The sequence below is a fragment of the Lynx rufus genome, unplaced genomic scaffold (genome assembly GCF_022079265.1).
Source record: "Lynx rufus isolate CCGP_SWC_20201006 ecotype Redwood Valley unplaced genomic scaffold, mLynRuf1.p SCAF_7, whole genome shotgun sequence".
Classification (NCBI taxonomy): domain Eukaryota; kingdom Metazoa; phylum Chordata; class Mammalia; order Carnivora; family Felidae; genus Lynx; species Lynx rufus.
In genome coordinates this window covers 83,386,554-83,399,286 of record NW_025814889.1, presented here as the reverse complement: position 1 = coordinate 83,399,286, position 12,733 = coordinate 83,386,554, and the positions used below count along the sequence as shown (strand labels likewise).

Genomic DNA, 12,733 nt, shown 5'->3' with positions numbered 1-12,733 from the left:
GAGCAGAGAGGAAAGGAGACACAGAATCCGAAGCAGGTTCCAGGCTCCGAGCCATCAGCACAGAGCCCTATGTGGGGCTCAAACCCACAAACCGTGAGATAATGACCTGAGCCAAGTCGGATGCTCAACTGACTGAGACACCCAGGTACCCCAAGATTTTTAAAAAATTTTAAGTAATCTCTACACCTAGTGTGGGACTTGAAATTACAACCCCAAGATCAAGAGTTGCATGCTCTACCGAACGAGCCAGCCAGGTGCCCCAAGACTGAACGTTTTGAGCCTCAATTTCCTCACCAGAAAAATAGGAAATGCTAAGAGTGACACATGGCTCTGAAGCTGCTTTCACTTCCCCCTACGCCCCACCCCTTTCCCTTCAGCAGCATCTTCTCCTTCCATCCCCACTCTGAATCTGACTCTCCCCTGGGGTTCTACCTTAGGAATGAAGTGAGCAGTACAAGCACCCTCAACAGAGTGGGCCATTGAAGGAGAGGCTTGAAATGTCTGGGGAGAAGAAGCCTGGGCCACAGGGAGACAGACTAGAGTTGGGAAAACATGTAATTGTGAGAAAAAAAGAAGCAATTAAGAGATCAATGATGGGCTGGGCTGGGCTGGGCTAGGCTGGGCTGGGCCTGGCCAGACCAGGCAAGGATTTGGGGGCAGTTCGGCCACAGTGTTCTCTTCCTCCTTTCCAAGATTATAGCAGAAGGGATAGAAGTTAGAACTCTGAAAGAATGCAACTAAATCAGGCTGATTCAAGGGTTGAGAGGGAGTGGTGTGGGGAGACGCATTCGCACTGGAGTGCTGGGGGGAGGCAGACCCGGGAAGTTTCTGCATTCAGTAGCAGGGGAGAAGTACTGACCCTCACTTGGCCTGAGGACCAAGGTGATGGGTCAGCTGCAGCTGGGAGGAGGACAGAGGGAGAAACGAGAATGGGACTGGATGCCAGACTCACCTCCCAATGCTCAGGGGCCTGAACCTAGTTGTCCCGGTGGTGTGGAAGGGCCAGAGAAGCACCTGCCCGATTTTTTTCTGGCCTGGCAGTTGAGTCTGAAGGTTTAAAGGGTGAGGAGCTGGTGGGTGAACAATGAGTAGAAAGAGACTCAAGGACCACACCTATTGAGCTAGATCCCGCATGGGAATTTTGGGACAAAGCGTATACAACATCATTCCTTAGTGTGCCCAGCTCAGGGGCTGTTGGAAAGTGGGCTGCTGGATAACTCCAGCTGACTGCAGGGTTTGTGTGGTTGTGTGTGTGTGTGTGTGTGTGTGTGTGTGTGTGTGTGTGTGTGTCTGCAGCCTATATCCTCCTTTTTCTCCACCAGCCTCCCCCCTCCCCTCCAGCCACCCTGGGATTGGTGATTCACAGCCCCTCCTCCAGCTCCCCCAGACCCTCCCAGAGCCTTTATCAGGGAGCTGGGCCGGTGTTCCTGCCACATCCTCAGATCCCCTCCACTCCCTGTTTCTCTGCACGGAGGGAGGCAGCGGCACTACCAGCGTGTGGGGAGTGGGCACTGCTGCCGACCAGCTCCCTGATCCTGCTAGACCATCTGCCCTGGGCTCAAAGCTACTCCACAGGTAGGCACGAGTGGGAGAATGTCGGATGGACTGGAGTTGGCACCAAAGGACAGAGGCCAGAGTTAGGAGAGAATAAAGGAGCGGAGGGAATAAAGGTGGCAGCTTTTGATCTGGGAGCAGGGTAGTGGGAAGGTGAGCGGAAAGCACCGATAGGGTTTAAAAACCAGTAATGTTTGGAGCCTGCGGGTTCAGACTGATCCTTCCAATACTAGAAAGTTTTTGCCTAAGTCTGGGTTACCCAGTGCTGGAAAATAGAATCCAGGATCCCTCCTCAAGCTATGGAGACAGACTGGTGCGTGTCCCACGGATCTATCATCTTCCCTGGAAGACTAGCATCTGGCACTTTTGCAACATTGCTCATTGCCAGGTGCTCAGCCTGGGGAGATGTGTGGTGGGGGAGTGGGGAAATTGAACCCAAAGGATGGCCCTCCTGCTCAGAGATACTCTCCCCAGAACAGGGCTTGGGGGGTGGATTTGGGGGCTGGGGAAGCAGGATCAAGCCAGGCTGCCAGTTGCATAATGTCTCCTGCATTTGCACCCATGCCGCATCCTCCCTGCACCCCTGTCCTGTCCCTCTGCCCTCCTAGGCACCATGAGGAGTGCCCTGCTGTTCGCAGCCATTCTGGCCATTAGCCTGGTTCACGGTTTGGGGGCTGTCTGTGAGGACTCACGGGAGCAGGTGGTGCCCGGTGGGGGCCACAACAAGGTAAGGCGCCCCCTCTGGTTGTGCCCACTCTGGCAGAGTCCTGGGCAGCGTCATGAGAGCCGGTGCCCTGCCTGTTCCACAGCTGTTGAGAGGAAGGTGGGGTGGAAGTTACCCGGGTTATCCATCAGAGGGTGGGTTTTTCTGACTCTCTGGCGGTCTCCCGTTCTCAGTGTCTCTAGGGATTCCTCTAAGTGTCTCTCTCCCTCTGCGTGTCTTTGATAGCCCTGTACCTAAAAAGTGCCCTACCAATACGTTGTTTGGTTGGTTGATCGGTGACTTAGGGATACTGTGAAGGGTAAGCTAGGGTGGTCCAGCTCAGTTGCTATCCTTCTACAGGGGGCAGATCCTTTCCACTCCCTGGATGGTATGAAATATACTCAGAATTTCTCTCCCAAATGGTCATTTATATGCTATTTTACCTATCAGTTACGTGTATTATTTTATTTTCAAAATTCAAATAAATTCCTATATGCTCTGCTCATCCACCCCCAGTAACCTCAGGTGTTCCTAAGCCCTAACCTCTTCTTTCCTTTTCCTCGCCCTGCTCTAGCCTCTGCTTAGTCAGGATAGGGGGTAAAATCTCCACGAAACAGACCAGGCCCCAATTTCCAAAGTTTCTCTAAGAAAAAGAACAGGAGTTGTCAGGGAAGGGGTACAGGGGGAGAGCAGGGAGGGAGTCTTTTCAAGGTTTTGAAATGGCAGCAATTACATTGGTACACATGCTTTTAAGATGATTATAGGTGGAACTCATTACAAATTCAGTGTGTGAAGTCTAACTGCCTCTCCAGCTCAGATCTGTTTAGCATCTCATTACAGGAGGTGGGCAGAATATTTGAACAGTTTGGGAAAAGTGGCTGCCTAGGATGTCGTGCGCAGGGCAAAGAGAGAAATCAGTCTTCATCCATATGTGTCGCGGGGCACGCCAGGCTGGCAGCCTTGCGGGTGGCGGCCATTGCACCAGATCCAAAAGACCAGAAGCAGTTCAAAGATATAAAAAATACACAAGGAGTGCCAAAAATGGGCTGGACACTGTGCTCAGAGCCCACAGTTCCAGCTGGAGATGGTCAGAGTATCTGGCTGTATTTCTTTAAAGCGAGCTTGCTTCAAGACCTTGGGCCAGGTGGTCAATGAAAGAGAGAGGTTGCCATCTCACCCCTTTTCCCTGAAGGTCTGTGAGGATGAGGGAAATTGGGGTGAGATGAGGGTAGGGTATATGTGTGCCCGGGTAACTGGTTGGTATATGCAGGGTGCATCTGTGTAAATGTGCTGTGTGTGTGCCTGGGAGCCTAAGGACACCTGGGCTCTGGAGAGAGAGGCACCGCTGAGATTCAAGGTGAGAATCTCCAAACATGATCATTGTCATTGTTTCTCTGCAGCTGCAACTAACTGGCTGTGTGGTGTGTGCCCACCAACCATCCTGCTGTGCCCAGGCTGCTTAAAAAAAAAAAAATCAGCAAGACAACGAAGAGCCCCTGGTCCAGAATGGGGTTCAGTTGTAGAGAATAGGAGGTGTTATTCTGAACACACTGTTTTCCAGGCAATCTAAATTCAGTGTAGAAAGGAGAGAGGGAGCGACAACCAGAGGCAGAAATCTATGGAGAAGAAAAGAGAATGAGAGGTGGTGGGAACCACAGGCAGAGAAACATCCACGAACGTACTGCAGAGTAGGGGAATTTCAGGATTGCAGATGCGCCCCTGCTGCCTACGGACACCCATCCCAAGGACTGAGTCCTGTCTGTGACTCAATCATGGAATACAGAGGATGCTTGCTCTGTCCGATGGGCCTTTCTTGGGAGTGGTGGAAATCATGGCTCACTCCCGTAGTGGGGCAACCACATCAGTTGGGCAAACTGGTTCCTGATGTGCCAAGGAGAACAGAACCAATGGCCCTTCTCACTGAGAGGCGGCAGGAGATGGGAGAGAGCCCTAAGGGACAGTCTCCTTTGAGCTTGGGAGACAGTGACCAACTGTCCCAGTTTTCCCAGGACAAGCGTAAGCCCCAAAAGCCCCACATCCCAGGGAAGCTCTTAGTCCTGGACAAACCAGGACACTTGGTCTGCCTACAGGGATGCCCACTGTGTTCTCTTTACCAGCGCTTCTCAAATCTTGCTGTGTATATGCGTTGCCTGGGAGCGTGGTTAAAACGCAGATTGTCTTAATAGGTCGGGGTAGGACTGAGATTGAGATTAAGTATTTCTAACAAGCCCACAGCAGTGGTGCTGCTGTTCCGTGGACCACAGTTTGAGAGCCCACTTCTCTTCTGGTGTAAACCAGAGGAAATCCTGAAGGAAACAAAATGTCAGGTTTAGCTGTGATGGGTTCAAGAAGAGGTTGTTCTTTGTGGGGAGGGGTAAGAGGATTAGGTGTGAGCCTCATCCCTCTTTGTTTCTGTCCCTTAGAAGGACTTGGACCTCTACCAGCTGCCTCCATCTTTGCTCCGGAAACTCTATGACAGCCGCTCAGTCTCTCTGGATGGATTGCTCAAAATGCTGAGCAAGGCTAGCGTGGGTAGGAAGCAGCCTTGGGGGAAGTGTGGTGGGGGGCAAGATTCTGACCATTAAATAGGCTTGGGAGGAGCCTTCAGGTGGGATGGAGACTGGAGATGGCTTGGTGAATAATTGAGGGTTGTGACCTGAATCCCCTCTAACTGTCACTTTCCAGATTCTATTCCCCAGTTACACATTGTTCTTGCTTTCACAGATCCTAAGGAATTGCCACTTCCCCAGAAACGTGAGTAGCCTCTTGTCCCTCCCTGTCTCTGCTGACTGCTTGCTAGCGTTCCATGGGCGTGGGGCCCAGTGACCATTCTGGCTGGCCCCGTCTCAGCTGGCACAGACAATAAGCCAGCTGCAACTGTTCAGCCAGTCTTTCCTGGATGTGAGAGGTCACTGGGAACCAGGAGGAAGCAGGTGTGAGGAGTGTGGTGGACTTTCCCTTCATCAGCTGGTCATTGGGAACCAAGAGGATCTCTTGGTGGTTGTGAAGATTCTAAGCCAAGCACCTGTGGGGGCAGAGAATTCTTGAAGTGTGGAGGAGGGAGAGGTGGGCAGAGAGGGTGAGCTTAGGGGATAGCCTGTTCCCCTAACTCGGGGGACAAGCTGTGGCATGATAAAGAACCAAAGATCAGAAACCCAATTTCAGAAGTCTTGACACATCTCTCCCCCCTCACCCCACTCCCACTGCCCATTATCACGGTTGGCAATGTTGGTCCTTTTTCTACAGGTGACATGCACGACTTCTTCGTGGGACTTATGGGCAAGAGGAACAGCCAGCCAGGTAGGAGTGTGTGGAGGTACAGTGGGAGGGTTTAGGGTACTACTGGCAAAGATATGGCAGAAGTCAAGTGCCTCATATTCGTCACCAGAGGGAAAGACAGGACTTTTCTTAGCTACAGTGAGGGTTCCTTGGCCCTTCTACCCAATCGGGTTGGATCCATGGTCCAGCTCTCCCTAGGAGCACAATGGGGAGACCTTTATAAGATAGTTCTGCTGCAGTTGGGAAGGAGTTGGGGGAATCTGTTTCCTCCCTATCTCCCAAACACAATGTGCTTCTTGTTCCCGACTCTGTCTTCCAACGCTGTCTTTCATGGCTAGCTAGACCTTCGCTGTTGGGTCAGGGTGAAGGTCACATTCAAAAACATCTCTCCTAACAACACTGTTTACTTTACCCCAGACACTTCTATTGATGTAAACCAAGAGAATGTCCCCAGCTTTGGCACCCTCAAGTATCCCCCCAGTGTGGAGTGAGGTAAGAATTGTTGGTTAGGAGAGGAAAGGGACTGTGGGAGCGGGGAGGGGGGAATGGGGTTACCACAAAGGCATTTCCTCTGATGCTACAGGCATTAATACTCATAAATCTGCCTTAAAATATACTGCCAGTGCCCAGCACACTGTTGGCCAAACACACCATCACTTAGAGGTGCATACTGGTCTGCAAGAACATGCACACTCACATGCACACACGTGCTCACACACACACATCCTTCTTTCTTTCTTCTTCCCCTGTATCATGGACCCTGGCTGACTCATGAGCACGCATTAGTGGTGGGGAATGGGGAGAGAGGGGCTTCTCCTGTGGCTTCTCTGATGGGCAACTTCTGTTGTTTGGACTCCATTCTCTTATTATCTATGTATAAGATGAAGAGATCATCATCTGAAAATTACAGGCACAATAATTACAATTATTACAATTCGTATGTAAAGTGTTCTGCCTCTTAGGTGGGCTAAAACCTTTCAGATCATTCAGAATCTCCAGTGACTGGGTCCGGCGTGTAGTTCTTCACAAGAGTGCTTTAGGAAGAAATGCAAGGAACTCTGAAATTTAACAGGGTGTAACTAGCTTGGTTGCTTTGTGTAGCAAAATGGGTAAGAGCATAGCCTGAGTTTGAATCCTAGATCTGCAGCTCACTGGCTGTGTCCCCTTGGCCAACTTATATAACCCTTCTGTGCCTCAGTTTCCTCATCTGAAAAGTGGGAGGGATATTATTTTGCAGGGTTGTGCTTTTGAGGATTGAGCGTAGGTAAAGTCTTCAGAACAGTACCTGGCACACAGTGCATAGTGCTGTGTGTTGGCTGTGTTAGGATTACTGCCGTCTGGGAGGCATGGGTAATGTCCCAGTGTCCCCCCTGCCTGGCTCTGGTCTGTCTGCCTAGAGCTGGCTCGGCTGGACCCTGGGCTTGAGTGGGCTGACAGATCTCTCCCTTAGTGTTCGAGTATGAGAGTCTCCCAGGGAAGCGTCTAGTCAAAACACAGAAACTACCGTGTCAACCCCATCTTCCCCCACACGGCAATAGCGGCCCAACTGATGGATTTCTTTGCATTCTGAAGAAAGACGGTGTGGGGGGAGAAAAAGAGAGGCATCGGGAAGCCTCTGTGAGCACAGAGAGACTCCTGTCCCTGTCCCTGTATCCCTGTTACCCGCAGTCACCGGTCTCAGGGGAGAGCAGAGGAGCAAGAGCTCTCGATGGCTCTCGATGAAACTGCCTGTGCATGGCTCCCTGGGCCCGGAGACTAGGTCTAGCCCCCCATTCAGTGTTGGGTGAGAGGGCACAAAGAGCCGTAATAACCGTAACTCGCTGATTACATGGTACTTACCGTATCATTTTGCTCTCATTAGACGGTTATTTCAGTCCTGCCGACCGCCAGATAATTATACGGGCAGCTATATCTGGATGACATAGTCTCCCCCAGCGTTATGCATCGGCCATAAAGATAATTACAGTGCAATTTTGCCATAGTATTTTATACAAATGGTGGAAACAAGTGCATTGTGGAAATCTACTTTTAATGCTCGCTGGTGAATCTAGGCTCTTTCAGAGGGGCCAGTCTCATAATTACAGCCTTCATAATGTCACCACTGATGGAGCATTCTCAACCTGTTAGGTGCCAGGAAGAATAGCACATAAAGTCCCCGGAGGCTGGCATTTAAAGGAGATTAGATGAGATGGATCAACACAGATCATTGTGTCATCTGATTTCATTCATGTGAAACTGCTAACAAAGGAAGTGATCCCTGGGCCTCTTCTTCCTCTGGGAGGTTTCTGGAAAGAGGAGAAGGGACTGGGGGACCCTGGAGAAGCATCAGCACCCAGGCACGTTGAATGGGGCTATAGTTTGCCTGACTCATGGGATGCTGAGCACGGGAGCCTGCTTAAGATTCTCTCTCTCTCCCTTTGCTCCTCTCCCTCTCTTAAAAAAAAAAAATAATAAGTAGCATGGTAAACTTGCAGCTGGGAAGGAACAAGCTCCTGCGGCTAGAAGAGTTCAGTCCTCCAGTTCAAAGGCTACAGGGAGAGCTGAGGGCTGAGACTTCTGTTCTCTTTTCCTCCCTTACATACCCCACTGCTTCCCCGACGAGTGGTCGGTGGGAGTTTTACAGGATAGAAGATGTGATTTCATTTTTGCTCCTCAGCACTCCACTTCTGGACTCGTGGGCTGCATCATGAAGACACCTGCCCCCCACTTCCCAACCCCCAGCTGCACGTGCTCTATTTCCCTTTCTTCGCCCCCCCCCACCTTGTAACACTCCTGTGCTTTGACTCCTTCCCCATCCCTCTACCTCACCGTGATGGAGAAACTGCAGAGTGAGCACCCTCAATCCTAGTGGGCATTGACCCTAGATCCCCTTGGATAATGTAAGTGTCCTACATTTAAAACTATGACATCTCTTTCCATTCCTCAACAATAAAAGATTTTCACATATGACCTAGAGTGATGTATTTATTTGGCTGGTGGGTGAGTTTTTCTCTTCCTTGACTCTTCGAGCTACATAATATACACACACATGTATGCACACATACATATATCATATATAAATGGAAACATCTTTATTTGGCACACATATCAATTTTCCCAACAGTGCCTTCAGCAGTGCTTCATACAATTAGTATGGAAGATTTATTTAGTAATTAAAAAATAAATGAAGGGCGCCTGGGTGGCTCAGTTGGTTGAGCGTCTGACTTCGGCTCAGGTCATGATCTCGCGGTTCATGAATTCCAGCCCTGCATCCGGCTCACTGCTGTCAGCACAGAGCCTGCTTTGGATCCTCTGCTCCCTTTCTCTCTCTGCCTCTCCCCTGCTCATGTTCTCTCTCTCTCTCAAAAATAAATAAACATTTAAGAAATAATAAATGAATGAATTTGGAAGATGGTTTCTAGTGGTCAAAGACTTTCACAGACCAGCTTCAGATAAAGGAAAAATATATTCTCAATGGCTTGTCTGTATTTCTAGGATGAGCCTAGGAGACATCAGTCCCTGCATCTGACTCTACTTAGAGAAGGAGAGGGAGGTCAAGGCTGTGCAAGGACCCAGCCACAGAGGAAGATGCATCTATTGAATTGTACCATTTTTCTGTCTCCAAATGTCGAGCATGGATCCTGTAACGGTGACCTATACACATCGTTTACAGTGGAGCCAGCGGTGGACAAGCAAACAACGCTTGGTCTTGCCAGGATGGGGTGTGGATGGGGAAGTTACTACGGAGGCCAAGAAAGAAGGGAGCAGGTATCTTCAGTGTCAGCTGGCCATTTCAGTTATTATAAAGGGAAAACATTTGTCTCAGACTCCTCTACAATGCAACTGACACCAGCCCCTGTAGCACTGGTCTAGCAGTCCACAGAATATGTAAGCCCAAGGATCCCAAGGAGGTGTTCTGTACCCTAAGGGAACAGTCTGAGAGATCCTCAGGCTCCGTATTTTAGCCCAGTGCAGGGCCTGGCAGTACCCCCTGAACTGCCCTGCTACAACATCAACGCTCCATTCTCCCAAGGCAGTGTAGAGACAGGGCCATGGAGCCAGAGGTCGCTTCCTACAGTTCCTTCACCCCAGTGAAAGTTCTCTCTTCCCAGAACCTTAATGGGGCAACTTTGGACCCACAGCTGAACGGCGGGGATGGGGGAGGAGAGAAAGCTCAACTCAGCATCCCTTAGGTCAGGTTTATTGCTACAGGTCAAAGAGTGTTCTTACCCAAGAGCCTCAAGCCTTTCTTCAATGACTCATCATGTTGGCTTTTCAAAATGATCTATCTAGAAGGTTTTAAAGTGGGGTAACTTTTGCAGAGTCTGGGGAATTTATTTAGGTCATGAAAGCTTCAAGAGTTGTTTCTGCTCAGACTTGGGAGATGGGCGTGTGTGCTGAGATGACACAGTGCATTGCCAAGTAGGAGCATAAATGCAGAAAGGTTGCTCTCTGGTGGGGCTGACAAAAATTGCAGTCCTTGGGATTCCAGGAAAAAGGAAGCCAAATTTTAAGTCAGATTCCTGTTTTTGTACTTGGAGAACGTGTGAAGGAATACTGGCCCTCCTCTTCCTGTTGTAAAGAGGTTGGTGCCTAAGGAGAACTGGCCAATAAGACCTTGACCGGATTTGTGGCTTCTCCACTTAGGGGTGTGTGTGTGTGTGTGTGTGTGTGTGTGTGTGTGTGTGTGACTGGGATTGCATGGTGATTTTTACTTTAAAAAGATTTCAGTCTTAAAGTTTCTGGACTAATTCCTACGTGTGTGGAGGTGTGGTTTCGCCACACTAACAAGCAGTGCTCTGACACTGTCTACCCAAAGATAATATCAGATTCCACAGGTTAAGAGCTCAGTCCACTGAGACTGCCCCTTGCTTGGGATGCCCTCTCATGTCCAGGTTGTTACCTGTGTTCTGACCTACAGGCTCTGGTAATGAAATAAAAAATACATATATTTCTTATTATAAATTACAATATCACAACTATAAACAGTATAAACTTTAATCTACACCTTTAGAGTGGTTTCTTAGCTCGTGAAGTACATTTACCAGGGTCAACACTCCCCCAGAGATAGTTAAGGCATTTGGTTAGGAAGCTTGAAGAGCCCCCAGACTTTTGCAGCCTAACGTCTCAGAGTCATGCTGGAGGAGTCTATCAGTTGTGTGAGGGTCCACTTTAGGGGCACACTCGGTCACCTTGTCCAACTGTGGGGGTTGGCCTGCCACTGGAACATGTATCAGCTTCCAAGTGACCCTTTCGTGAGAGAGCTAAGTGGGATTGTCTGCCCCCCAAACTACAAGAGGGTCCTATGACCATTTTTGTATCTCCTTGCTAATAAATATTACATGATTGGCGTCATTTGGTAGAACACTTGCTTTTGGTATAATCTAACACCAGTTAGTGAGGTTGTGGAAACGGGGGACACCCAATCTCCCACATGCGTCAAGATAACTGATGGTTACTGAATAGCCAAACTGTCTTAGATCACTTGGCAACTTCCAGCGCATCCTCCTCTTCCCATTCACCCATGGAGGAATTACTGAACTCTACCATGAGCCTGCTCTGGGGGGGTTGTGCCTGGCCGCTTTCTATCATCTGGCAGTGGACAGAATGTGCTGGGAGAGAGGCTGAAAGAGAAGGGTCCCAGAGCCTGAGGGGTTCCTATGTATTGAGGGGAGAGGATGGGATGCCCATGACCGCTAATGTCTTCGGTGGTAATGGTGGTGGAGGGGCGGTGGCAGGTAGGGCAGGGAGTTTTGGTTTGATGACAATTTTTGGGCAGGGGCATCTGAGGAGAGGATTTGGAGGGTAGATGCAGTGCTAAGGGAAACGAGTGGATAGAAGCAGCACAACTGAACTCTAGAAACAGTTGAAGATATAATGGAAGAAAAATAATTTTCCCTCAACCCTTCCAAGTTCTTGGCTGAGACCACCCTATAATAAAAGACTGATTAACAGGAGAAAAACAAACAGAAGTTGAGTAGCCTCAACAGTATACCTCCTGTATACATGGGAGATGTCCAGGAAAACAGAGTCACTCCCTAAAATGGCCTAAGCCGTCACCTTAAATACCATCTCTAGCTAAAGACAAAAGAATATACTGGGGGTAGAGAGCCAGTTATGGAGGGTTTTCAGGTCAAGCATGGTAAATAAGGGTATGGTTGTTAGGCAGATTTAAGTCTTGCCTTCTCCATTGATAAGAGTTTCTGGAGATTTAGTCATTTTCTCTTCCTCGTACAGAGAGGGAGACACCCTTACAAACGGAGATTTCCCTTATAAATGTAATTTCTATTCTGCTTTCAGAGCTTCTCCTGTGCCTGCCGTTTCTTAAAAATAAGCGATCTAAAATAATCCTTATGCCAAAAAGGCATATTTGGGGTGGCAAATTCTGCTCGCCTTCAGGGAGGACAGACTGCAGGAAACAGGCTTGGGCTCCCAAGGTGGAGTGGGATCCTGTAAATTCCGTCCTTTGGCCCCTAGGCGGGAGGAGGGGCATCCTCGAATTTTCAGAAGAGCGTGTACCAGGGGCCCAGCCCTCAAGTTCATTCAGTCAAGCAGGCTTTATTAAGCACCAATCATAAGGACCAGGAAGTATGTGGTAAGCACTGCATTGAGTAGTTCTGGAGAAAGAAAGATCCCTGACTTCAGGAAGCTCTCAGCCTAGTTAGCTCACAGCCTAATGGAGACTATAAAGTAATCAAATAATCTTACTTTCCCCCCTCTTTTTTGCAAAACCACAATAGTGGAAGTTTTGAGAAGCTTCTGGGACTAGGAGACCTAGGTCAGGGTAGAGGATGAGTGTAGAGTCGGGATAGGGTTTTTCACTTATCCGGGTCCCAGGGCGAGGAGGGAATGGTCCTCCACCTGGTAGATCAGAACATTTCAGAAAAACCAGGATCAAGGGAGTTGGAAACTTCCCCGCAGCTGCTCGCGCGGCGGCCGGGCCCGCGGTCCCAGGGCCGCGCGGGGGCGGGAGGTGAGGCCTGGGCAGGGGTCCCGCGGCGCGCGGGGGCCCTGCCGGCCGGCCGGCTGCTGGGGGCGGGCGGAGTCTTGGCGGCTCCGGCCCCGTCCACCTGGCGCCCGGCCCCGCCGTGGGGGGGCGCTGCCTCCTCCCGGGCGGCTGGGGGCGCTGCGACCAAGCGGCGGGGGGCGCTGCCTCCTCCGGGACGGCGGGGGGCGCTGCGGGCCGGGCGGCGGGGGCGGCCCGGGCCGGCGCGGCGA

General features: G+C 50.2%; 1 protein-coding gene across 1 annotated transcript; it reads left to right on the top strand.

The window, feature by feature from the left end:
* Positions 1 to 2,167: 2,167 nt before the first annotated feature.
* Positions 2,168 to 6,027, top strand: TAC3 (tachykinin precursor 3). The gene is made up of 5 exons (XM_047065176.1): positions 2,168 to 2,281; positions 4,681 to 4,789; positions 4,982 to 5,011; positions 5,504 to 5,557; positions 5,954 to 6,027. Exons 1-5 carry the CDS (start codon positions 2,168 to 2,170, stop codon positions 6,025 to 6,027), a joined length of 381 nt encoding a protein of 126 aa, XP_046921132.1.
* Positions 6,028 to 12,733: the final 6,706 nt, after the last annotated feature.

Excerpts from the sequence above, each read along its gene's own strand:
- TAC3 (XM_047065176.1), top strand. The coding sequence starts at position 2,168 with ATGAGGAGTGCCCTGCTGTTCGCAGCCATTCTGGCCATTAGCCTGGTT. Across the intron at positions 2,282-4,680 it reads CCGGTGGGGGCCACAACAAG|AAGGACTTGGACCTCTACCA; the intron begins GTAAGGCGCCCC and ends TCTGTCCCTTAG. Across the intron at positions 4,790-4,981 it reads GCTGAGCAAGGCTAGCGTGG|ATCCTAAGGAATTGCCACTT; the intron begins GTAGGAAGCAGC and ends TTGCTTTCACAG.